The sequence below is a fragment of the Cystoisospora suis genome (assembly GCF_002600585.1).
Source record: "Cystoisospora suis strain Wien I chromosome Unknown contig_184, whole genome shotgun sequence".
NCBI classification, from domain to species: Eukaryota; Apicomplexa; class Conoidasida; order Eucoccidiorida; family Sarcocystidae; genus Cystoisospora; species Cystoisospora suis.
This window is the reverse complement of record NW_027152986.1, coordinates 97,806-123,752: the sequence shown is the minus strand read 5'-3', so window position 1 is coordinate 123,752 and position 25,947 is coordinate 97,806. Positions and strand designations below refer to the sequence as shown.

At 49.7% G+C, this 25,947-nt stretch overlaps 3 protein-coding genes across 3 annotated transcripts in view; 2 read left to right on the top strand and 1 right to left on the bottom strand.

Moving 5' to 3' along the window:
• Positions 1 to 4,208: 4,208 nt before the first annotated feature.
• Positions 4,209 to 17,714, top strand: CSUI_000462 (cysteine-trna synthetase). The gene is made up of 14 exons (XM_068060696.1): positions 4,209 to 5,357; positions 6,607 to 6,798; positions 7,470 to 7,620; positions 8,106 to 8,294; positions 9,062 to 9,192; positions 9,773 to 9,914; positions 10,483 to 10,623; positions 11,504 to 11,699; positions 12,575 to 12,736; positions 13,481 to 13,597; positions 14,494 to 14,780; positions 15,442 to 15,526; positions 16,272 to 16,436; positions 17,230 to 17,714. The coding sequence occupies exons 4-14, from the start codon at positions 8,173 to 8,175 to the stop codon at positions 17,293 to 17,295; spliced, it is 1,614 nt and encodes a 537-aa protein (XP_067927341.1). The 5' UTR covers positions 4,209 to 5,357; positions 6,607 to 6,798; positions 7,470 to 7,620; positions 8,106 to 8,172; the 3' UTR covers positions 17,296 to 17,714.
• A 1,429-nt stretch (positions 17,715 to 19,143) lies between these two features.
• Positions 19,144 to 24,075, top strand: CSUI_000461 (uncharacterized protein). Its single transcript, XM_068060695.1, has 2 exons — positions 19,144 to 22,937; positions 23,742 to 24,075. The coding sequence occupies exons 1-2, from the start codon at positions 19,692 to 19,694 to the stop codon at positions 24,012 to 24,014; spliced, it is 3,519 nt and encodes a 1,172-aa protein (XP_067927340.1). The 5' UTR covers positions 19,144 to 19,691; the 3' UTR covers positions 24,015 to 24,075.
• Positions 24,076 to 24,467: 392 nt separating this feature from the next.
• CSUI_000460 (uncharacterized protein) overlaps positions 24,468 to 25,947 on the bottom strand; it is a 4,773-nt gene continuing 3,293 nt past the window's right edge. Inside the window, exons 3-4 of the mRNA XM_068060694.1 lie at positions 25,435 to 25,665; positions 24,468 to 24,837 (exon numbers count right to left, since the gene is read on the bottom strand). Coding sequence (XP_067927339.1) covers positions 24,691 to 24,837; positions 25,435 to 25,665 — 378 coding nt within the window. The 3' untranslated portion in view covers positions 24,468 to 24,690. The remainder of the gene's footprint in view (positions 24,838 to 25,434; positions 25,666 to 25,947) is intronic.

Below are 25,947 nucleotides of genomic sequence, written 5' to 3'. Positions count from 1 at the left end.
ACCAAGAATCATTACACCGATCTGGGCAGTCCCTAATCCAGTGGTCATCCGAACCACATTCGTGACACCGGCCTTGCCACCACGAGGAGGAGCTCCTTGCAAGTAGAATGCTCGAAGGGGCCGCAGTACTTTGGCTTGCCTGCCGTTCCCGGATCTGCTCTGCGCGGGCAAAGGCCTCAGCCCGGGCCTGACACTGTTCTAGGGTTAGAGTAGCTTCTTCTGCGCAGGCGATAACGTGATACGACATTCTGGGTGGGAGCGCACGCATGTAGGCACGCCGTAGTGTTTCATCGTCCCATATCGACATCGGCTTTTGTAGAATTGCGCACATCTTGTGTTGTAAGTTTCTCAGCTTGGGTAAGTATCCCCGCATTTGTGTAGGGTTGACCCATATTCTCTTGAGGTCGTCCAACTTCTCAGCGTAGTACCCTATGGGATCCCCACCGTACGCTGCGTGATGCACAACTAGGTAGTCTCTCAGTCTTTGGTACCGGGGACCGGGTTCCGACAATAGGGGGAACAACTCCGCGTGATACTGGTCGAGTAAGTACTTCAGTAGAGCCTTTACTTTCCAGTCGTCTTCACGCATGGGGAAGTCTCCTTTTGTTTCTGAGTTGATAAACCACTCCTGGGGATCCATACTACTGTCGATGGGATACGCTGGCAGCGGGTCTAGATGGATTTCTGTTGACAACGGAGGTCTTCGCAAACTCGCTGCCTGTTGTAGACTGTCGCTCAACCTGGACTCTAATTCAGTCACTTTTGACCACAATTCGGTTATGTCGGTTTGAGCACGCGATTCTCTCTCCGCGGCCGTCCTTTGGTCTGCCACCCTAGCTTCCTCTAACTCCTGCTGCAGTGACCTCACTGAGTCTTGTAGCGCCTGCACGAGCTGCTGGTGCAGCGGCTGGCTCGTGGGAGAGGGATGTGCAAGATGCGCCGAGTCACTCGGCGGGCCCGGCTCCTCTTCAAACGAAGAAGGCATGCACGCGGCCTCCATGCTTCGGGTCGCGATATGGGCAGGATTCTCCGACTGGGGGACGGCCGGGCCATTTCCGTGCTTTTTTTTCGTAACTGGGTCAGAACGAGTAGAAGAGGAGTTGTTGGACATTCTGGGTGACACCTACGCGGGGGCCGGAATTTGCTCCCTGACACACGGGAAGATTAGCGCAGAGCAGTTTTCTTCACTTCCTCTTCAACACAAGTCCGACGCATCTTTGACCTCACGGAGAGCGGAGAAGTCCCAGGTCACGGCACCAAAAATGCTATCCTCTTCGGAGAGGAACAGACCCCTACCCTCGTCTCGCTCTCGTGCCACGAGGGGGCAAGTGTGAGGTTAAATCTCTGGAAGTTTTTTCTGTCCGTCGTTCCGGCCTAGCGTCACGATACACCCTGGGCATAACACGCACGGTACGACTGTCTGATTCGCAGGGCACTATATATACTCACCCTTACACATCACTCGTTTCACACGCTGTTGAACCTGACACGTCCGTGTCTTGTCAGTAGCCCCTTTTCGGGGAGGTCCGCCGCGAGAGCCCGTACTGGCTCTGCCTTGTGGTATGCCACTGGCAATGTCCCGGTGATACCTGGAGCCCGAGGGGCCGTGCAGGACTTGAACAGCCACCGCAGCGGTAGCGTCTAGACACACACTGACTAGGAGGCACTGAATCTCACCAGCCGCTACCAGAACTCAAAAGCTATTTCGGCCAGCGCTAACGGTGACTGTGGCGCCAGCTGGAACACGGCCTCAAATTGAGGCAACCGCCTGGGCATCACGGCGCCGCACGGCAGAAACGCTTTCACTGCGGTGACGTACCAAAAAACACAGAGCCGGCACTCCGAGTTGCTGGGGACGTCCTAAGCCCCGCGAAAGCTCCCGAAGATCACCGGCTACAGCTCAGCTCTGCTATGGGAGCTGAGCACGTACTAGCACTGTTGCCGTAGAAACAGTATTTTTTTTCTCACTAGAATACTTTATTGTCTGCCCCGTAGTCTTAGGGCAAGAAGGGAATGTGTTTCAAGGGTGTACGCCGGGCCGGTCCCAATCTCCGCGGCAGAGCGGCGGGTATCCAGAGAACTGTGCGGAGGCTATTTCCAGTCTTGCCGGCCAACCAGCGGCTAAATCGACGCAACTGTGCTCGGGGAACTCGAAGAAGAAACAGAGGGTCGACAGACTGGACGCCGGAGAAGCGACGAGCAACAGAAAAAGGGGCCTTACAGCTGCAACGCAAGGCAGCGTCTTTGTTCGTGAGCAGAACAGCGTTGGAAGCCGATGTGACTGTTTCATGCAGGAATAGGAGCCCTAAGGACCCCGGGGAGAGATAAAGCGCCTGTGTGCCTACGTTCACCGCGCCTCAGAATGACTCTGATGCGAACGTGTATGCATGGACCTGCGGAGTTAATGGTGCTCGAGTCTGTGTAGTTCCTACGAATACTCCACTGTGCGTCAAGCATATTCAGGGAAACTGCAAAGCAACCAATGTTCCGTCCTCGCCCCTTGGCCCTCCTTGAAGGTCCCCGCTGGTGGTGTCGCTGTCTCTGTCCTGTCACCTGCCCTTTCTCACTTCGGGTTGAAACTTACATTCACCTCCCTTGTGAAGCCAGGCTGTTCCGACGACCACGAGCGATCCCCTCTCATACTTGAAATACGCGTTCTGATCCAGGTATCGTGGATTCCGCGGTATTCTCGAACACTTGCTCCTAGCGAGCCCTTCTGACAGTCAGTTCTTCAGATGGACGCATATGTCGGGGACCAGAGCCCTGGGCGCTTATTGCGAATGCCAGACATTGATTTTTTCTTTCTCAAGAGATGGAGTGGCCTGTCCTCTGGGAAAGTAAGGGAAGGAAAAAGTCTCAGGATTTCAAGTAGAAACAACAGATCCGGGTCTGAATGCAAACAACTGCCTGCAATCCCCCGCCACTCAGGCACTGCTGAGTGACGGGGGATTGCAGTTTGCTGTTTCGAAAGGCACCTTGAACATCCCCTCAATCCGACCGATATCTGTTCTGATGAACAAACTCGTGCCGGGTTCCTGTGAGCTTAGCGGTACCAGGCGCCCTGCAAAACACCGACCGTAAAAACATTAGCTGCTGAGCCAGTCCGCCTTCTCTCATCCTGCCACTGACGGGTTACGGCGTTTGGTTGTCATGCGTTGTAAAACGTCATGGCAGAAGTCAAACGACAACTTCGTCAAGGTTTGCGGTTATCCGAGTCGGGAACATAACAGCAGTAAAGACCCAAGCACAGGCTTGGCTACACCACGCCCAATCCAATCCCTTCGCGGACAAATCTGCCGTTCCTAATGAGAAAAAAAGTCTTTCTATCTCTCACAATAGCAACTGGCCTCCCAACCATGGTACCTCTCCACTTCGCAGTGCTGAGACAAAGTAAGTAGAACCCGCCACGAGTTCGTTCTTTCTACTTGTTGCCCAGTTCAGCCAGGGGCAGCCACGTCCGCACAAGCGCAGATAAGGTTTTTTTGCGGTTTTCCCGGTGGAGCGCACTGCGCACGCTGCCATCGACATCCGCTTAGATGCTCAAGTTTAGAGTTTAAACCCTAAACTCTGTTCCCCCTCAGCTTGCCTAGCCTCGCACTTGGGGGGAGGCGGGGGGGACTGAAGGCTAAGAGAAGGGGTTCACAAACAACCTCTTACAAACGCCTCTTTAGTTATGCACAAACTTGTGTCCGCCGCCTGCACAACCGGAAGCCTCAGTATACACATCGGGTTACTGGAGTACAACAGCATCGTCAGGGGGCTGCGCAGCCTCCGGTCTTGACAGACTAGCACCACACTGGTGCTGACAGAGAGATCTTTGCTTAAGCTTGCTTCCTAAGCATCCGTGCTCTGACACGCGTTATGTGGAATGGAGATTTTATATCGTGACTGCTCTCGGCCGGCTGCAGCAAGGTGTACTGGGTACCCCGAGAGCGCCATATCAAACAAGGCTGAGCAAAGGGGTCTCTTTCCTTTATACAAAAGGAGTCCACAGTCGTCGACAGATCGGTTCACCTCAGTCACTTCGTGGTTCTACTCTGAAAAGCGATCCAGTATGCTTAGTCTCACCGACACGTCCTGTACGCCTACTGGGGCAACACAGAGGAGGGCGCCTACCTGGTGTACACTGCAGCGGATGCTAAACTGGAAGAAACCACAGCGGTCTGGAAGGCGGCGACACCGGAAGTCTCTTTCACTTTTAAGTGTCTACGGTCTCCAATTTTTCTGAACGTGGTTCCAAAATTCCTCTCACTCTTTATCTGAGGCGGCCAGTTGAGGACTCATTGTCTTCCGGCACTCATTATCTTGCATGTGTAAGCGGCCCCGCACTTTCCTGCTTTCGCCGTATGCTTCAGCATCCATCAGAAACTTCCAGTTTTAACTAGGTGATTTGACAACCAATGTTAAGCCGACAATCTCTTTTTTGGTCTCCCGTCCTGCGACACCATGGTGTTTTCTGTCTAACCGTTTTTTGTCCGCAAATAAGACGTGCTTCCCAGTTTCTTCTGATCCTTTTGTTTTCTGTTTTGTTGGCTCATACTCTCTCTTTTTCCCCTTCTCCGGGCCAGCGGTCAGCATCACGTATTGCAGACCCACCATTCGTAAACGACGCGAACAGGGGGAGTCTTCTGTCATGCAGCCGGAGACAGCGTTTCTCACGCAAGACAACATCCGCATTTGATACCGCCCAAGTCCGCAACCCTAACCTCGCGCTCGGAAGCCGTCGTGCGCCTTCCGGCGTCTGTTTTTCCATGCGAGAGAGAAAGGCTTCGTCGGTTCTGCGTGTTGTGTCCCCGCCCCGTCATTTCATGCCTCTGGAGGGACGCTGCTTTTGCACTTTGTCGTCTGCGCTGCCACGTCCTGCAACCTTCACATCTCATCTTCCTTTCACTCGTCATCTGTGCCCGTTCCAGTCTGTACGTGCATTCTTCCCTTGTCACGGATCCCCCATAAAGCTTTTCCTCTCAAGCAGGTGCGTACAGACCTCCGTTCTGCCTGCGAACTTGAGAGAATCCCCCCTTTCTTCTGTCTGCCGTCTCTCGGTTTCTTGCTCTCCTCTGCTGTGCTTGAGTACCTGTGAACACCCCAGCTCCAGCGGTCGAGATCCTGGGGCGCTTGCGTATAAATCCAGTATTTCAATTCCTACTGCCGGGGAACCTCCATCGCATCTCCTCTTGTCGAGGCCTCCACGCAGTCACCACAGAATGGCGTCGGAATTGAAGAGTAGCGACGGGGTTTGCTGCGGAGGTCCCGTAGTGGGCGAAAACTGGCAGATGCCATCGAAGGAAGGCAAATACCTAACGGGTTTAGTTGTCAACAATTCCATGGCAGGAAGGAAAGTCGAGTTCGTTCCCCAGGTACGCCTGAAACTGTGGTTTCTGTAGTACCCCGGTTTGCGAGAATGTGTGTATCTGATTCGGACCTATCTCTGCTGCTGTTTTGTGAGCGTGGGGTATCTCTTGTATGCCATTAGGCTACATAACTTCCCCATCTACGCTTCAAAGTTATGTGTATGGCTTTTCTATTGTATACACATGCGTGTTCTCGCAACCTGATATCTCTAGGGCACGCAGTGCTTAAAATGCTTCTCACTACCGGAAGAGCAATAGATCTCCTTCTGTCATAGTGTTCGGGGTCCTCTGAGGATTCGACAGACATCTGTTGAGCCGGAGGACCCGTCCGTGGGGCCTTGCTGGCAAGAGAGAATACATACATGGAGAGTGGACGGAGGCAGGACGTGTTTACTGTGTATATCCACAAAGATCCGCTGATGAGTTGCTGCGTACATACACCGCACATCGTGAGTGCCTTAGGCCTGTACAGCTGTCAGGTTCTGCCTTCCTGGATATTGAAGTAGCAGGAACTACTGCAACCATACAATCGTCACTGCACAATAGTATGCACGAGGATTGACTTGCAGTTCTGCTGTAATCATATGATATGGTCAGATTCAATCCACTTAGGACAGTCCGCTCTCGGGAGGGGAAGTGACGGGGCGATTTGAGGTCAGTATTGGCAGTTGGATCTATCTTTTGACTTGCGTGCCTAGCCACGTCGTGGAGAGGAAGCAGGACAACTGATGCGCAGCTCAGCGCCTTGCACTGATCACGTGAACGACATAGTTAGTCCATGACAATGTTGCTGCCCACCTACTGCTAGGCTTTTTCACTGCACGCTAAATTTTGGCTGAAAACAGTACCAGCCGGTTAGTTCACCGCTGAGTGATTCATTTTGTATGCGGGTGTGCTCGAGGGACAGAAAGTGAGGGAGTATACTGCCTCCAATGAATTCCTCGGACATTCCTGGCGTCTGAGGGATTATGGGGCAGCACACACCATCATTGCCGTCTTCCCGCAGCCCGTCCTCTATGTACAAGCATGCGGTTATACACAGGTCCTTTCTGAAAGTATACCGCCGTGTCCGCACATTCATGCGTAAATCCATATCCTTTTCTGCTGTAGAGATAGACATAGCAGACAACAGGTAAACCCCGTTGCGCATAGACAACCGTTTTTTCTGTCTTGCTTCTTAGTGTTGCGTATTGTGCACGGTCCATAATGTAGTCTTTCCGCTAGTTCGCCCAACTGGGGGCTCTGTTGTTCTCAGACTGGAAGGAGAGTGTCTTGGTATGGATGCGGGCCAACGGTATACGATGCCAGCCATATGGGGCATGCACGCACCTATGTAACTTTCGATGTTATTCGGCGTATCATGAGCGATTACCTCAACTACGACGTCACTCTCTGCATGAATATAACCGATATTGATGACAAGATTATCAAGCGATCAATCGAGGAGGTATGATTTTCTAGTTGTTTTCTTCGCTGATCCGGCCAAATGGCTGTCATGCGCACTGTCTCTTGCTGATAAGTACTCGGGTCTCGTGTCTCTTCACTCAGAACTTATGCTGGGTTTTGGAGGCGACTTGCTTCCACTGATGCAGTCGTGCGTCTACCACGCAGCACGTGCAGGTATATCTCCTCCCAATGACATTAGCCTACATCAACTCGGAGCTGAAAAACGATGCATGTGTTTCTATGTATTGTGTGTATCTGATTGCTAGACTCGCCTCGGATGTCTGCCTATGCAGAGGGATGGTAATAACCGACTTTGGCTGGACATACTCGTCAACAAGTATGGGTATCTTTCGAACGCCTGAGACTCCTTCAACGTTCGGGCACACACACTCCTTGTGGGCCTATCTAGATGGGTGTGTTTGTGGATCTTTTTACTCGCAACACGGAGCCAGGACCAGAGTCTTTACTCGAGTGGTCCTTTTCTATCTCCTCTTTCAGCTGGCATGCACATACGAAACTGCAGCGGGCCCGGGGTTCCGTGTACGCGCCTGTATAGGCGTATGCGGTTGCCTGCACGCGTGCGTACCTATAGGCATGTCGTGAGGACGCACACGAATGGGCGTCGTTTCAAATTTGTTGCTCCTGGTGCTGCGCGATCCTATGCTCTTGCAGGGCGTAGATTTCTTAACTCTCGCAAGACACTGGGAAAAGGAGTTTTTCAATGATATGGCCGCTCTGAATGTCAGGTATACATCTCATCAGGAACAACACGCGAGTTTTGCAAGAGCAAACATAAAAATGAAGGGCCTGGCGCTCTTTCAACCTGTTTTTACTTGCGAACAGGTCAGGACTCCAGTTTTCAGGTGTGTACTCTCCTGTTAACAACGGATCACAGTGTACAGACACTCATAAAAACTAAGACGTTTGTCCGCAATACATCGGGTGTTCGCGCCCAGTTGCATGTGCATCCAACTCTTCTGTCTACTGTAGCATGTGCGAAGGAGCGCAGTGAACGGTTCTTAGTGGGTGCGGAGAGCGGGTCGTCAAAGTGAATCAAGCCCTCGTGTGGTTCCAATAGCCTTCTTTTACATTTCTCATGTAGGAGCCAGGCATGCACCTGCATCATGAAAGGGTGCCCCTCTACACGTGCGCGCGCATATACGTGTGCGAGCACGTGTATTCTTTATAGACGTACCCTCGGTTACATGCTCAATGATACACACCGCCAAGCTTCATGCAGAGTTCTAAACTCCCACCGTCCACGTACAGAAACAATGTAGAGTTGTTCCTGACGGGAATATGACGCAGGTTACCGTCGGTTGTAACGCGCGTGAGTGAGTATATACCCGAGGTCCTGGCCTTGACGGAACGTATCATGAAGAATGGATACGCCTACGAAAGTCAAGGCTCAGTCTATTTCGACACTCAAGCATTCAGAAGCAATCCCAAACATTTCTATGGTCGTATGGAGCCTACGTCTGTCTCCGATGAAAGTCGGTAAGGAGAACTAAGTAAACGAAAAGAAAGTGTGACAGGCATAGCACCTGACACAGGCTCGTATATAGCTGCCGCTCTCCCAGAACAGCAAAAGCGGATTTCTGTTGGAATCCTTTACGTCACAAGGGATCTTGCGGATGATTTCTTTTGCGTGCAAGTTTCGGTCGAGGAGCAATTCTGGGTCTCTTTGTTTTATCTCCCGTGCGCATGTGTGTCTGGATATATGTAAGGAGAGGGCATACCTGTTGCGCGCAGCGCCCTCTTTATAAGGCGATACGTACCTGTCTGTTTGAATTCGCTCGTGCGTGCGTCTACAGAGAGAGACGTACAAGCGCTAGTTCTATGGTGCTTCATCACAATGTACTGGTACACAAGGGCTCACAGTGCCGCACAGGTCGATTTTTAGGCACGCCTGCTTACTGCACTTGGTAAAGGGAAGGTGACTCTCCTCAGTGACTTGTTTCCTTTCAGAAGCGTAAGACGCCGTGTTCAGAAGGCACCAATGGCCCTAGCAAAGTGTGGAACCCTTGGTTTTCTTTCGCGCGTTCATGGCTAGGACAGGAAAGAACCTCAACGTTCCCCTTGTCTCTGTGTCATCGAGTTAGTGAACCTATCTTAACACGCGAGTGTGAGAGTCGCCGGAGTGTGCATCTTTTCTAGAGAAATGCATGTGTCTCTGGAAGGTGCCGTGTTCGTGTTGTCCTAGCCAAAGAGAGAGACCGAGTGATGCGTAGGAGTTCCAGTCTTTTCGGTTTGAACCTCGGCAGGGTTCTGGAAGGTGAAGGAGAGTTAGGCGTGATCTCTTCTGAGAAGCGGCACCCGTGCGATTTCGCTCTTTGGAAGAAAGCCAAAGAAGGCGAACCTTCCTGGGACTCTCCGTGGGGGAAAGGCAGACCGGGTAAAACGTAGCTTTCATCTTGCTCCGCGGCGGGCAGTATGTATATGCGTCCGTGTATGGTTACTTCGCATGACAAACAAGTTATTCGGGTGCGCACGCGTATGCATCTACATAGGTGTATTGAACGTGTCTGGAGAGGGAGGCACACCGGTTTCTGTTACTCAAGTCTACGAAGAGATGCCTAGGAGCTTCTAAGAGAGACATGTTGCGCGTGTTCGTGACGGGAATTTAGGGGTCGTATTGACAAGCTTGCAGTTTCGCCTGCGCTGTTTATGTGTGTCTCTCATCGTCTACGCGTTTGTTGTTGCCAAGGATATGGTCTGCGCCAGACGAGTCGCTAGGATATTCGGTGCGTATGAACAGTATCCGACCGATTACATGCCACATTGGCCAGTCGTAGACACCTGCCGTGCGGGAAATCTCAGTAAGATGATAAACACGTCTCTTCCTTCACCGGTACCTCTTTTTGCTTCGACACTAGCGGAGCTAGTACTCTGTGACGCTCTCTACATATATGTGTGTCTACCACATAGCGCACACACTGCATGTGTGCGCTGCTGAACACATTTGTGTTTCTTAGGTTGGCACATTGAATGCTCGGCGATGGCAGAGAGCATTTTACCCTTTCCGTTGGATATCCACAGTGGTGGCATAGACCTTCGTTTTCCCCATCATGACAATGAACTGGCTCAATCCGAAGCCGCCAACGACCGGCCACAATGGTAGGAAAGATCTCCTTGTGTTTGTGCGTGCTAGCAGATACACGTTTGTATAGAGAGAGGAAAGAACATTGATGGTGCCGTGCTCTCGTCTACCTTTGCTTCAGTTTGCAGGTCGCCGTGTCGTAGAGGCACGGCGTACATCTCTGCACGGGTCTCGACAGACTCTCGTAGTCGCAAGATTCCGCCGCGGCTCTAAACTCGGAGATTTACCTCCGCGTGACGCCGTGGGCCTTCAGGGTCTCTCTGATCGCAAGCGAGTTTACGTCTCTTTCCACATACATTTTCCGAGCCAGTCTGGTATTTTCTTTTTCATTTTTCCGGCTGTATAAAACTGTTTATACCAATGGATATACCAAGCTTGTATATAGCCCTACAATTGTGGTTATACCCCTCTTCCGTGTTCTTCGCGGGCATCGAGCAGTCACTCGAGGCGACGCCAGTGGACACGCTGCGATCTCCCCGTTTATTCTTCACCAGCACCTTCATGTATGTCTACATGCGTCTGTTATCACTAGCACGCGCGATAGGGAAGGTGTGGTCTGCGTATCTATCGTGCTGTTCCTCTCAGGGTGAACTATTTCCTTCACTCCGGGCATCTTCATATTCACGGAGCCAAGATGTCAAAGTCTCTCAAAAATTTCATTACAATCAAGCAGTGTCTCTCACGTTTCACTTCCCGCCAGATTCGATTCCTCTGTCTGATGAACAGGTGAGTGCGGGCTTGTTTCAGAATCTCTTGAAGCCGTTTCTAAGCAAAAGAATCAGACAACTCTTCGAACGCGTTTCTCTTTTCTCGTTTGGAGTTACACGGGGCCGTCGATCACGTGTGGGGCGGTGAGTATTCAAACATGCTTTTTTTGCGTACTGATGAAAACGTCATCAGAAGAAAAGCTACACAAGTAGCCAGAGATGTCGGAATGTAGAGGAATCTTCCGATGTATGCAAGTGGTGGTGGGTGGGAGCAGGGTGCCGCGGCAGCTCAAGGAACGAACAAGACGTCGAGTTGGCGGTTCTTTATGTGCTTTTTGTATGTCTGTATGTACGTGCGTATCTTGGGGAATAGCAGTGTTATGTTGGGGGCGGAATTGTGTCGAATGTGCGCTTGGCTTATGGATATGCATCTAACCCCTTTTGAATATAAGTAAACACGAGTAAGCAGACGAACGAAGGAAAAGCACGCGGTGGTTCTGGCGCTAAGTCATGAAAAGAGTCAAAGCATCGTTTTGCAACCGGTTACGGCAACAGCGTTTTCTCTCTCGGTGACGTGCTCAAGAACAAGATCTATGCACGTGTTCCACTGTGTCGTTACCAGATGCTTCGCTAGTGGCACGTGCAGACGGTGTACCAGTACATCTCACTCCAGGCATACCTGCGTGCGGGACCCTAGTTTTTGAGGTGTAAGCCCCGTTTGGAGTTATTAGCCGGCGGTTAGCGCTCTGGGAAAATACGTAGACACGTGTCTGTCTGTGCAGACACCCGCAGCATGTGTGTACAGATACGCAGGCGTATCGCAGGTTGTGAACAAACCTGTGCGCCGTTGCGTGCATGTATATCGTGGCCTGTAGAATTTAGGATTTTGCTGTTTTCAGATGGGATTCATTCATGAACTACAGTCCTGACGGCGAGACAATGCAGCAAGCTGTCGACGTAGATCGAGCCTTCGACAACTTCTTCGCACTTACGCGTGCGAAGTTGAGAGATGCTACTCCTGTTTCTAAACACGCACAGAAATGGAGTAGTGATGATTTTGCTCTTCATGAACACCTTAAGAATGCGAAGGAACAGGTATGGCATTCTTGTGTTCCTTTTTCTCTGCATAGCGGTACTCCCACGATGAAGGAAGGTTTACTGTGAAACGCGCTCCATGCAAATCAAAAGGCCCTTCCCTTTCGAAGTCTTCGATTAAGCAGAGCTCAACCCCAACCCCTATACGTCCCGTACCGGTTGACGTCATTGTGTCGCAGTCCATCAAATTCTCTCTTCGCGTTCTGAAGTTCTACGTACAGAGCACGCTTACTCCTAACTTAGATATCTTGAAGTGTGCGCCTACTTTTTTTCGTCATGGCACTCTTCGTGTGTCACAAAGTGTCTCTTGGCTTCGGTAAAAGGAATCTCATATCCATTGGTACTCCATGTACTTCTCTGTTCTTGTCAACGTCCGCGCATATCTCCATTTGTGCCCCTCTGTCCACAGAGTCACACGCGTACTCAATTTGTCATTTCTCCCGTCTCTTCATTCCTGTAAAAAGCCCGCATATCCCGGAGGATATGGAAGATATCTACGCTGCTAACATTGGATACGTCTCTTTACCTGACTCCTTGTAATTCGTACTATCAACGTGTATTTCGCCGCTTCTCACCTCATGTGGATAACTCTCTTTGTCTCGATAGATTGCCACCCCGCGCAAACTCTCGTGTCCTTTCGCGAAAGATGCTAGAAATGCCTTCGCTTCAACCCTCTATCAGCCTACCACCAGCTTGTTCTTGTATACCTATCCACACCCTCAAGGACTGACATCATTGGTGCAAGGTTTATCCATCGTAAATAGACTTCTACGGGAACTACGTTGTATATGTGATGGAGCTATACGTTCGCCAGCGTCAATCTCGTCACTCCGCACGTGCACATGTTTTTCGATCTGTAAGCATGCTTCCTTCAGGTACATAAGTTTCTTCTGGACAACTTCAATACGAACGAGGCATTAGTTACGTTACAGCACTTGATGTCAGCAACAAACACATACCTCAATCAGAAGACCGGAGGTGATGTAAAAGCACCCCTTGTCAAGGAAGTTGCGAAGTATATCTTCCATATGCTGAAGGTAAGCTGGGGAAACACACTCAAAGAGTCTCTATCTGTTCTTTGGATACTGTTGGGACTTATGCTATGTGTTACTGGTAGCAGGTGGTTTGGTCTCAGAAGGACTGTCTGTTCTCCTATACAGTTTTCCATATGGAACAGAGATCTGACAACATCAGGATGGCCTTTCTAGACAGTTAGTGGCGCGGTTTGACCTTGGGGGGCATCGAGTTATCCTTCAGAAGGTCAGGACAGTAGTCGACCCAAATGGGGAACTAGAGGCCATTTGTTGTAGAAGCTGACCAAGTATAGGGTGTACAGTAGAAGATTCAATGAGCTTGTTTCCATGGTGTACCTCCGCATCGATACATATCGTTTTCTCCCTGTATATATGGTGGTCTTGAGAAATCTGTACCCTTTATACAGATCCGCAGAGCAGCGCCGTTGCTATCGCAAAAACGGTGTGGAATGGTTACGGAGCTCAGTGTTGTGATCGTTGCTCATGGGGCTACCAGACATAGCAAGATGCGTGCATCGTATCTAACGATCTGCTCTAGGTATCGTCACCCCCCGACAGAAACAGCTATGTAGCAATTCTCTTTTCGGGTAGCTTCGATGTGGTCTAGACGGTGCACGTGTTGATGTACCGTCTGGATTACATCGAAGCTACCCGAAGAGAGAATCTCTACTAGTGCGGACGGTTTGGTGTCGGGGCTCGTCGTTCACAGACAGTGTGACAGTTTTGTGAGATTTTCGTTCTTTGCAGATCTTCGGAGTCGTCGAGGATGATGAAGAAGATCTTGTCTACTCGAAGGCTCAAGGCGTGTCTGCCAGCGAAGGAGCCGAAAATCTCGTTCAGTGTCTGGGATCCCTCAGGGAAAATGTATGCATCCTTTTCCTTAACCATGTCGTAAAGATCGTGTCCGTCCTAGGGATCGTCATCTCTCTTTCATATAGTTTCCTCGCGTGAAGACACGGCCCCTCGTCGGCTTTTTACGCTGCTGAAGACTTTTGTATCAGACCCGTAGCAACGCAGTACCTATCTACCTGGTTATCTATCTATTGATGTGTATGTATCTATCTATCCATCATCTTCAGCAGTGAATACCTGGATCTGTCCATTCTGTCAGGAGCGTGTTCTTTTTTTTAAGGCAGACCCCGGCCGCCTGCGGGAGAACTCGAGGGACGAGAACTACGATCTTTCATCTGCGTAGCTCCTTGTATCCAACCTACAGCGATACACGCATGTGTGCATATGCACGAAGATGTGTCTATACAGCATATAATATCCTGTATAGACATCTTCGTGCATACGCACACATGCGTGTATCGCAGTAGGTTGGATACACGGAGCTACGCAGATCATAGTTCTGATCTGCCGACACCGGTAGACCCGTATCTCGATAAAAGGTTGTCTCCTCGAGCACTCGGAAGAGCCGTCCCTTCTCTTTCCTCTCTTCCTATGTTGTCGTGATGTGAAGGTTGTTGGAATCATGCATGTCTTGAACTGTTATACGCATACATAGTCGCTAACACCCTTGGATTCTACCTATTCTCTAGGTGAAAGGACATACTGATACCCATGTTTAGGGTTTGCGTGATACCTATGTTATTGCGTGAGTCCATCACGAAATCAGGGCGACGGGTAGCTACACGGGCTTTTTTCCTTCAGATTACACCCCGCGCGCTGGCATTCTCCTTTTTCTTTCTTTCTTTCGTGAACGTTCTCTGTTTCCTTTCTGTTGTCCCTTCTCTTCGCATTGCGTGTCCTTCCTGTAGGTACGAACTATAGCTGCTCAGAGCTTGAAAGAACTTGCGAAGATGAGATCGTCGAAGAATGAGAAGCTTGCGTCTCCTCCAGCGACCACGGATACATCACCTTCATCGGATATGTCTCCTCTTTCAGATAAAAGTGTCGACGAAAACATCCTTATCCAGCAAATGGAATCAAGGATGAAGTCTCTTCTAAAGAAATGCGATGATGTTCGGGACAAGGAGCTTGTCGAGCTTGGAATACTTCTACAAGATAGACCCGATGGAACTTTTGTTTTCAGGCATGCTACAAAGTGAGGACTCCTTACTCCATTCATGTTTTTCACACGACCTATATCCCGACACCAGAATAGAGAACTATCTCTGTATCCTTTCATCTCCATGCCTGCCTGTGTGTTCATATACACCCATGTGCATCTCACCTTGCTCATCTATCCATATCATCTATTTGTCCGTCTATTCTGCGTACTGGATATACTACGTATAGAAGTTTATGGATGCGTGGCGTTTTATGGTTTGGAACGATTCTCCAAAGAGCTGTCCTGCTTTCCCATATTGAAACATGGCAGCTATGCTACACTTCTACATCAAATGCTTGGTACAAGTATGTCTTCAGTACATAGCTTTGTTTGTTGTTACAAGAATTTCCGTGTTTTGAAGAGAGCGTGTTTTCGAGACGTCAATGATGCATAAGGCTTGAGTTCGAACTCATGCACAGACCTTAGTTCTCTTTTTTTTTTTGAAGGTGCCGAAGAGGAAACACTCCCAAAGGAAATCGCTTCGCGTACCTCCGTGACTTCACGTAGAGCTTTCGTTTCTTTCATTGTCTCAGTTTTCGTCCACAGAATACGAAGAGCTTTCTTCTCTTGGACGCTTGGTTTTTTTTTTCATCTTTCTTCCTGGTGGTGTCTCTAAGAATCCCGGTTGATGTGTCTGTATTGTATGGTGATTCAGGGAGGAGATTCTACGGGAGAGAGAGCAGAGAGAAGAAGAAGAACGAAAGAAGAAGGAACAGAAAGAAGAAAAACAACGCGCGGCTGTATGTACAGAGATCAGGGTGTTCTCCTGTTTTGTTGTGTCGTGAAGCACCATTTTTTTTTGTTCGGAGAACCTCGTTAAACGTCTGTGGAAGTCGCAAGTACCGTAAAGTATCGTGACCTCCGGGTGTCCACTCATTCTTTACATCACTAGGCCGGAAAGATAAGAAATACAGAAACCTAGTTCTTTGTTCCGCTGTGCAATAGGATAGAAGAGTGTATCGCATTCACGTTACTTTCTTTGGGGATATTGCGTGTCTGCTAGCCGTGTGAATTCTTCGTCATTCATCGTGTCGCGTCACCTTGCGGCTTTCTCTCTCTTCAAAAGTGCCATCGCTCCTTACCACCCGACGTCTGTGCCTGAAGCTAACACGGTCTTCTTGGATACTTTTGTCGATACATGCCAGGTACACTAGAAATTGAGCTCGCATTCACGGGCGTAGACTACTGACGTATCTACTGATGTATATGGCTGCACCTTGGTTGATAGATGAATATAGTGAACCCATATAGTAGGTGTCCCACCACGTTTGCATCTATACATCGGTAAACAATCTTATTCTTGATTTGCCATTCTTTGTGGTCTTTCGGATAGTGCATTTCAGTGGGAAAGGAACAGGTAGATACACCTAAAGAAGATGTGAGGTGGACGATCACGTGGTACCTCTGTGGTCACGGGACATAAAGAAGTCCAAGCGCACATGCAGTCCACGTGTGTGCTTATTTGTTTCTTTTGTCATCACCCAGGCTGAACTGCAAGCGCGGAAGGAGAAAGAAAGACAAGTAGCACCTGTAGACTTTTACCGTGTGCTACACGGGGATCAGTATGGAGATTACGATGAGAACGGGATCCCTCTCACTCTCAAAAATGGAGAGTTGATCTCCAAAAGCCAAAGACAAAAAATGATGAAGGTAGACATCTACTGTTGCTTACTAGACTGCACGCATGTCTTTCTTACGATACGTGAAGTTATTTTTCTCTTTTCGTCCATGTAGATGCAATGGGAGATATACATATACAAAAGAGATACGTGTATCGACATTCATCTCTGCTCTCTCTGTCTATATGTATGTATAGAGGTACTCTACTCTCTTGGTCTGCGGGTGTATGGTGAGGAAACATTCCTGGTGTTTCGGGGACAGGCCTCGAAAACAAGTTCTTCTTTAGAAGCCTCTCCAGCGAATGTATGGACATCCTGACTGTCAGTCAGTCGTCTTGGGCGTTGTGTGTAAAGTGCTCTCCAACGTCCTTTCTAGTTTGTCTCTATCCACCCAACGTCGGGTGGTGAACCCCCTTTGAAACTTAGGGCTGAGACCGAGGGAAACGGTGGCGAGGTATTCCGTCTTTCTATCCGTAAAACATCTCATGGTCCCGTCCACATTTGTTTTCGTCTGCTGACCCTATTCATCTTATCATGCAATGAAGAGAAGTCCCAGGCCGAATTCTTTCTATTAGCTGATGTTTTTCTCGCTTTCAAGTGGATGAAGAAGAGAAACTAACCTCAGTTTATGAGGAGCTCAGTACGGGGTTATTGGAGTGGTAAGGGTGTTTTCCTTCGCTGCATGGGAGGTGACGTAGAGTGGTTGCTTCGGGAGGCGTGTTGTTCTGTGTATCGCCACCATCCTGTAGAGTTGTTTGCTTCGAGGAGAGAAAGATAGAAGAACATTCTTCATCAGTTGATGTTTTTCTGTTTTGTCTTCGCAGCATTTGGAGAAGCACCAGAAGGTCCACGAGCAGTGGCTCGCCTCTGTCCAAACAACGCAGTCTTAGAGATAAAATGAAAAAAAAGCATTAGACAATAACATGGCAGTGAACTTTCTTTGTTTGCTCAAGATCTTCAAATACTCAGAAGGGTTCTACCATCCTGCACTTCCTGGCGCACCAAGAGGATGGTGACGTCCTTCGAGCACATCGAAGACTTCCCCTGGTGTTTTGTAGTCATGTTTGTTTGTTTGTTACGAATAGCCTGCATCCCCCGAAATATGCTGCTTGGTTGGTTGTGAGGGTTTCGTAAGATGCAAAGGAGTCGCACGGACTTGTTCAGCAGGGACGGCGACTGCCGCCAGTGACCCGTGTGTTTGAATTATCGCGCAAGGCACAGAATTTGTGCTTCTAGTTAACAATGATCTGCTAAAGCAGGCCAAGAGGCCTAATCTCGCAATACACCGACAAAAATAACCGCACTGGAGAAACAGGCCTCCTGTTTCTTCCAGTGATCTTCCTGAGAATCTTCACTGAGGTTGAGGAGTCGACTCGCAGAGCGAAGAAGTCAAGGTCTGCCGATGTCTTTGATCAGAAAGCCCTTCGTCTCCTGTAAGCATGTTCGTGACTAAAGAAGAAAGAAGAGCTACCGCACACTTGTAGGGGCACTACGCTGGGAGCATGCCCATGCGGAGAGCTGCTTCTCTGGTCCGGGAACAGCCGATGTTGAATCACAATGAGCGTTTGTGACGGATGGAGAGCAGACACACACTTGGCAGCGCTTTGAGGAACGTAGGTGCAACGGGAGTCTCCAAACATTCTCAAATGGTCTCTAGTGGTGCGTGGAGCAACTTGTAACGGCAGGGCTCCACCTCCTGATCAGTGACTCACGGCCGAAAAAGCCTTCCCCGACCAGGTCACAAACAAGATTGCGGGAGCGCCATGACGGATGCCGGATCTGCATCCGGTGATCTGGTTTATATTCTTCTTTTGAATGATCAGTGCGCTGCACTTCCACACCACCGCAGCCATCCACATCGACTACCCCCTGCTAAGAGGTTTTTCCTTTCTGGGCCGTCTTCTGTAGACGAGACCAGTCCAAAGAATGTAGATACGTGAAAGAAAAAGGAAAAAAACGTCAAGACCATAAAGTGTCGTCGCCTACGTGGGACTTTCCCACGGAGCGAGAGTCTTCTGTCCAAAAAGAAGGCGCCCGGACCTCATCGTCTTCTGGCCAGGTACACCACGATCCGTTTTTGTCGTCGTCTCCCTTTTTCTTCTGACAGGCGAGAAAACCCATTGTGTAAAAACCCTGAAGAAGCTGGGCAATCTAAACCAAAATGTAGCTACGAGTTCTTTGTATACTGTCTCACGTTGTGCTTTGAACGGCAACCTGTCTGGAGTTGACTACTACCGACAATGTATACATCGAAGTGATGAAGGCTCATTCAGCAACAAAGGCGTGACAGGCCGGAGGAGTCCACACACGCGTGTGCTGCACACAGGGGGACACACAATCCCGTATACCCCCCGACAAAAAAAAAGCAGAACCCGTGTCTTGCCACTTCGTGAAACCGCCTCATTCCTGCCGGAGGAGTAGGCGCTTCTGTTCCCTTGTTTTTCATCGCTTCCTTACTTTTTTCTCCATGATGTTACTAGCAAACCGACGAGCCACTGATTGAACAAACAGTGATCGGCCGGCGAGACCAACCCATTTCTTTCGTATCCCGAGAAATTTACTGTTGTCTGCCCGGAACCGCCAACGATGTCCATTCTTTTGTTGTGATAACTTTCCGGCTTTGGCTTGTTAACCGTCTCTGCGCCGCGTCACCGGGCAACGCAGCCTTTGCATGCGTCTCCGCATGCAGTCCAGTTTTCCCCTTCCGTCCTCATTATATAGCATCTTCATTGAATGTGAGTTTCTTCTCTCAATGTACTCTACTCAGCCTGTGAGATACTGGTTCCTCCCCTTGTCTCCCAATGTGTGAGCGCCAGGAAAAGCGTTTTCTCGAAGCAAACTGGTGCCTGCTTTCTCTCATTTTCCAGGCCTCTGCGCGGGTTGTACGACGACAACGGCTTTCTTTGTCGCCGGGTCGGGGCTCAAGGTAGGTTTTGAGATTTAAAGAAGAGCAGTTCTTCTGTTCATTCGTCCTAGGTGGTCATCAAGGAGCCGGAGGCGGAGCCAGGCGAACGCGCGTGTCTCCTTACATAGAGACAGATGCAGTGGAAGACAAAGTCAAACCTGTAGGGAATGTTTGGATGTTTTGATGTGTACGCGTGCATATATAGACACAGATCTTTTAGACGTTGGGGTCTGCTCTCTGCCAGCTAATTGTAGGAGTCGTGTGGAGCACGTATGTACTGAGGTGTGTTGACTCCTGTTGAGTGTCGCCGGCCGTTCCAAAGAGGAAGGCATAGAGGGAAGACCTAGACACGATGTTTCGCGCCATTGCTGTCTAGACACAATGCAGCCTCCATTTTGTAGGCGCGTGCCCGCGCGACTTTTTCAAGGGCAACTTCAACAGCCGGATTTAACGCTTGATCTTCCTCTCCTTCAAACGTGTCGTCCGCATTTTCTTCCTCCGTCTCTTCTTCTCCCTACGAGTACCTTTCTTTTTCCTCGACCGAAGATACGGCACGATACGGTGCTGGATGTATCATTTGAGTACGTCTTTGACTGCTCGTATTTACCGCAACACCCTCATCTGCTTGTATGTACTTGTACTCCTAAGGGTTTTACTGTCGTCCTGGACATTGAAACTGGACAAGCAGTCCAGCACTTCTTTCCGCCTCAAACTTCTTCGTCTTCTTCGAGGCTAGATGATGGGTTCTCTTGCTGTGGCACTTCTCGCCTTGTCTCTTCTTACCCGTCGGTAACGTGTGCGCACATGCATGGAGATCCGTCGTGTCCTCTATTGTTCTCGGGAAATTCAGCAGGTGATGTCTCCGCCTATGACCTCCGCTTTGCAGGTTCAGCAATCGGAATGTATAGACACCCGACACTGCTGCTTGAGAACGCGCATGATGGCATTGTGTCAGCCATCCGTGCGGGAGGAGGGGGAGGGTGCTGGACAGGAGGAGCAAGGAATCCTCTATCGCTCCCTGACCATGTTTTCTTTTCAAGTGGTCTTCAAGATAATTGGATTAGATCCTTTGATCTAAGGTTTCCTTTCCACTATAGTACGGCCTCAGGGGGTTGTGGGGAGGGAAGCGGCGGGCCCTTGGGGGTGTCTGTACAGAACGTGAAAAAGTCACGCGGCCGAGTTCCTTATCCCATAGATGCTGTACAGCTGAATCCCGGGTGTACGTACACTGGAGGAAGCGGGAAAAACGCTTTTTGCACTTCTGCATTTTCGTCTCGGAAATTGTGGCGGGAAGAACAAGAGACACGGAAAGAAGAGAATCGTCGTCTCTTGAACGGAAGTAAATTTTTGTCGCTGAGAGAAAAGGACAAAAGAGCATCGCGGAGAATCATTGCTTCTCCCTTCTTTCCAAGCCATCGAAGAAAGAATGAGTCGAATGTATGCGTTTGCTGTAGTGCTAGTGGAAGTGCATGTGGAGTTGCTTCCATTGATCTTTCACCTGATGGGACTGTCCTCGCTGTGGCGCAGCTTCGAGCAGTTCATGAGGAAAAAGCTGAAGAGGCCGATGACGTCAAATTCATAGTAAGAGGTCGAAGCAAGACGAGAGAGAAGAGAGAGAGATCACTTATGGCGAGTAAGAACAGCAGGTCAAGTCCATTGTCTACATCTTCGCCGTTTCAGGAAGGGGAGTTCCTAGGAGACAGAATGCCAATGAGTTTTGATAGAACAGATAATAGAAGAGGGAAGTATGATGAAAAAAGGTTAGAAACAGAGGAGGGGGAACATGTCGTCTTGAGGTGGGGAGATGAAGACGATGAAGAGGAACAATACATGTCTCCAGAATCTTCGGCTCAAGAGTCAAGGGTCCGTGGAATGGAAGAGAATACAAAGACACGGATGTGTTCGACGCAAGGAGCCCTTGTTAACAAACCAGCTATCCATCTTCAGGTCTCTCCTTCTCCTGACAATGCCCGGACAGACAATGACTCTTCTTGTTGCCTTTCTCCTTCACCACCTAGTCGTGTGAGTCCAAGTGTGGGAGATTTAGCTGTGAAGTCTTTTACGAGAGAATTTTTACACAAGAAAAGAAAACAGTGGCGTGTAGAAGGTGAGGTTACTATCTTGAGTATTCCGGATAGACTCAAAGCACTGAAGTCTTTTGCTGTTGCCGATGCGTGCGCGTTCACAACAGTCGAATTTAGTTGTAATGGTAAATACCTTCTTCTAAGTCAAGGCGTAGCGAATACAGGTTATTGTGTAGATTGCCGCCGATGCTTTTGCTGTTGTTCGTGTGAGTGTATCCCTTTCTTTTCACAACGGGAAGAGGAAAAGAAGAAGGGAGCAAGTGACAACGCTGGTGATGACGAGGGAAAGAAAAGTGAAGGAGATGAAGATGAAGAAAAAGAGTCTGAAAGGAGTGAGAGTGAAGAAGAAGACGAGACCACAAGGAAGAAACGTGACGAAGAAGAGGAGAAAGAAACCCACGTAGACTGGGGATACGGCCGGTATTTCTGTCTGTGGGATGAAGATACTGAAGATGACGCAGAAGAAGACCTTCTTCGTGCTTTGCACGAGTGGAAGAGTACCAGAGCGAAAGAAAAAAAAGAATGTACTGATGATGGTTCAGGCAGAAATGGAGCTACTTTACAGCAAGATGCAAGAGGGGGGAGAGGTGAGGAGTTCGAAAGTCCGAGTGAAGGACCCCGCCCGATGCACCGGGCTCAACTCGTCAACATAATCCAGTCGAATCGAATTGTCATCCTGAAGACTCCTGGAGACGGGGCTATAGCTTACAGTGATTCTTTTCTTGTCGAACATTCATTCAAAAATGAAGATCCTCGGTCATCCTCAAAATCTTATGTAGAAGAACCTCGCTTCCGATCACCCTTGAGGGAGGAGTACGCTCTGGAGTCTTCAGTAGTACAGGTTTGTCGGTTCTCTTCCCCTTGTTTATCGTCCTTTTCTCTCTCTCGTCTTCCTCTTCGTCTTCGTATGTTCTCACCCTACTCTTCTCTTCTTGAGGCACGACGTCGTGCTTTCTGGGTTGAACCTTCATCGGTGTTTCTTCCATCGAGGACTCCATCAAAGAAGAGAGACCAGTGCCCGTCCTCGTCTTCCTGTACGGGTATTTCTTCGTCATGTGATGACACTGATGTCAATTTGGACGCAACAGATAAAACGTCTGCATGCGAACATTCCTCCATTAAGAACGTCAGTGAGAGCTGGCATCCGTCTTTGCCGGAGGGTACATGTGCAAATTTCCATTGTCCCGCTTCTTCTGGTGTTGTTAGCGGTGATAAGAATGAAGTCTCGGAGAAAATAGGGTATAATGCTAATAGCTGGCATTTGGAAAGAGACCGAGAAGCACCGGACGAACAGAAGTTCACCTCAGACAATATCAAACCCAGCACTCCATTTCCTAGGTGCCATCCTCAGATCTCACAATTTCTCTGCGCATGCGGACCTCTACACCCTCAGTGGGGCCGACTGGACTGCATGGACAGTCCGTTCCTATGCTCTCTTTGGGGTGGCCTCGTCGTCGGATTAGGGGGGTCAAGATTTTATCCCGGCCTCAAGCTCTGGCACGCTACCACCGGTACTGTCCTTAGTTGGACAGAAGGACCCCTTGTAAGTCATCGTCGTTTGTGTGTTCATAGGTCTATCTATTCATATATACACACGTATATGTATATATGGGCCTGTATGGCCTAATACTCAAATACGGAGCCGTTCACCGTCCGGGATCTTTGTGTTGCCCCATCTGGAGGGCGTTGTGTTGGCTTCCACGTAAGCGCCTACAATTTTTGTGTTTTTTGGTGTAGCTTCAATTCGCACTCAAGTTCCAGGCGCCGGATGATACGCTTTGTCTGCAGCGGCGGTTAGTAAGAGAATGCAAGTAATACACAGAAGTGTTCTTGGCTTCCGCTCATAAAGAGTGAAGTCTTGCCCTTTCAGAAACCTTTCTGTCCCGCTTCTCCCATCTACTGCCGAAGGCAGATACACGCTGTTTGTGCGGTGCGTGGGTCATGGTTTTCACGCTGGCAAGCTTTCTCTCGTTCCGACGCATCTAGACTCGCCGACGTGGCGTACGTAATGTCCGTGCCAGGGCTGAGTGGAGTAGCCTTGCCCGGGACGTGTTTCGGGTGTTTTAAATCACGCCTCCCTGAGGCCCTTTCTTTTCCTAGCCGTGGTTAGCAGCTGTGAGGCGGTTTCTCCCTGGAGTGGTAATGGAATCCAAAGAGTTCATCGATTATCCCCAAGCTCCGGAGCGAAACACATAAGGATTTTTTTGGGGAGGGTCATTCCTGCCTTGCCGATGTTGACCATTGTTGACATTATCGAAAAGTTTTCAGCACTTTCGTCTTTCTCAAGAGGCAAAGCCATGCACGCGACATGAGAGCTTCCCTGTTGTTGTCTGCATGTTTGACGCAGGCGACAGAACCGGCTATTAGGTGTTTACGAGGCCATCCTACACTGAGTACCGGTCTCCTTGCTACCGGAGGATCCCTTTCAGCGCCCCACCGGTCTAGAAGGACGGGGCCTTCAGGTCCTTACAGTGGGAGGACGCTTTCCCGGCGCTCATCCTGGCCGTCAGTCACTCTGTGGTCTCTTATGCATCGCGATCTCTTGTTGTACGCTGCGCTGGAAAATCGTGACGCCTTTGATCTGACTATTGATTCTTCTGATGAAGACTCTGTGTCTTAAACCTCAAATGGCAGAAGCCATTGGACAGCTTCAGGGCTGGCTTCCACCGCGGCAGGCGAGTATACGATTGTTTTGAACGCTGCTAATGACCGCAGACGTCCTGAGTATTCGCAAATCTGTTAGGAATCGTCCATGACTTCTCAGGTTTTTTTCACGAAGCGGAATACTTTTTTCTGGGGGGTGTCCATGCCTTCCTTCTGTCGTCAGTGGTGTCGCGCACCTGGAGATACGCCTCGTACTGTGACACAAGCATCGGCCTCCTCTAGGCATCACCTCGGTGGTCAGCCTCAATTACACTTGTTTAGTGCATCATACTTTGTAATCGAATGCATTAGAACCGGCTTCGGGTGGAAAAAATCACAATCTTCGGTGCGACCGTCTCTACAGTCGCCTGCGAAACCTCCATCGCTGTGACCCACGTCGGCCGTCTAGTTCTTAAGCATACAAATTCCACGTGATTAGGGGCGGAGAACTTTTGAAGGCAGTACCCAAATTGTCCCGTCAACCACGCTGGTTCGCTGCACTGGATCACTGGGAAAGGTTCTTCCGAAAAGATTCAAACTGGGAGCAAGAATTGCTTCTCCCGCAAAGTCAGGCACGTAGAATGCATCCTGGCTGAGGCTGTTGGCAGTGGAGGTGCAGGGCTCACTTTTTCATCACTTCGTTCCAAACTGAATCATGTGGGGACAGGTGCGGTGAACCTCAGTTGTTCTTGATGTCTGGGATAGCCTCTGTTGCACTGCACGAGCGAGGAGTCGTCGAAGTGATGGAGCAGCTCGGAGTGAACATCGCGGCCTTGTGAAGAGAGAGACGAGAGAAGACGCTGAAGACAAGTAACGCATTCCAAGACAGATTGCGACGGAGCACAGGCGAGCCGTGCTCCGGATACTTTTCGCGGACAGTTAGCGGCGTGTAGTTGATGGAGTACATTCCCGTAGACACAACAGGTAGCAGTCGGGCCGGCAATGAATTGGAATTTCGCACTTTTGCGTTCACTTCCAGCGGTGGAAAACTCGAGTACACTATTCGCGTCTCTAGGGCGTTTTCGCGCTTACGGCCAAATCGAGCCGGCACAGCTTGAAGCGCCTACATTCTCAATTATCCAGGGAACGAGGTGACCGGCGTCGTTGCATTCAAGGCGCCAGGCGTTATGTACACAGCTCTGTGGACCACGGCTTCTCAAGCGATAACGAGCAGAACACTTCTGAGGAATATAAAGTAAGAAAATATCTAGCGACTTGGTGCGAACAGAGACAGAAGTGCATCGCTGCTGACGCGCGACATCACACAGACTCGTAAACCCACGAGGCAACTGACACCGTGAACCTTTTTTCTGCTGTACTCTGTGTCCTGGCTCTCTTCAGTGGATTTGGAATTATCATTTGCGGTGCCTACTGAAAACTCGTGAACGCAAGCTCACATGCAGAAGAGGGGGACTGAAGCGGAAAAGATTTTGTTTGGCGTAATCGAGGAGCAGCTCGACAGCCGCCTCACTGCGCGCGCCCGAACTGAAGAATACCTCCGCAAAGGCAACGGCGTCCACGGGCTCGAAGGTGAGAACCAGCCTCGGCAGGTTTCCGACAAGGCGGGCTATCAGCCGCTCATCTCGGACACCGTATGCAGCACACGCGCGAAGAATGAGGTAGACTGACTGAAACAAAGTCAAAGAAAAGAAAACCAGCCAGGCGACAGGTAGACGTGCGCTAGAGGAATGTACCTCACGAGGGAGAAACTCGGTCCTTCTCATGGAAATGTGGTGTACTATCCCGTATGGAATCCGTTGGCTACACTGGATTGCAAGAAAAACTCGGAATTACTACGAATCGTAGCGACGTGTTTATGTGCAACGGAAAATAAGCAACCCTCTTCAACAGAAAAAAGCTGCTGACGCGAATACTCTCCACCTCCACCAGGCTGTTTAGTCTAGTGGTAT

What these genes read in the sequence shown, in the direction of transcription:
- CSUI_000462 (XM_068060696.1), top strand. Translation starts at nt 8,173, where the DNA reads ATGAAGAATGGATACGCCTACGAAAGTCAAGGCTCAGTCTATTTCGAC. An exon ending in TCTGTCTCCGATGAAAGTCG is followed by an intron (nt 8,295 to 9,061) that starts GTAAGGAGAACT and finishes GAACCTCGGCAG; the next exon opens with GGTTCTGGAAGGTGAAGGAG. An exon ending in GTTTTCAGGCATGCTACAAA is followed by an intron (nt 14,781 to 15,441) that starts GTGAGGACTCCT and finishes ATGGTGATTCAG; the next exon opens with GGAGGAGATTCTACGGGAGA.
- CSUI_000461 (XM_068060695.1), top strand. Translation starts at nt 19,692, where the DNA reads ATGCAGCCTCCATTTTGTAGGCGCGTGCCCGCGCGACTTTTTCAAGGG. An exon ending in GTTGGACAGAAGGACCCCTT is followed by an intron (nt 22,938 to 23,741) that starts GTAAGTCATCGT and finishes TGTTTGACGCAG; the next exon opens with GCGACAGAACCGGCTATTAG.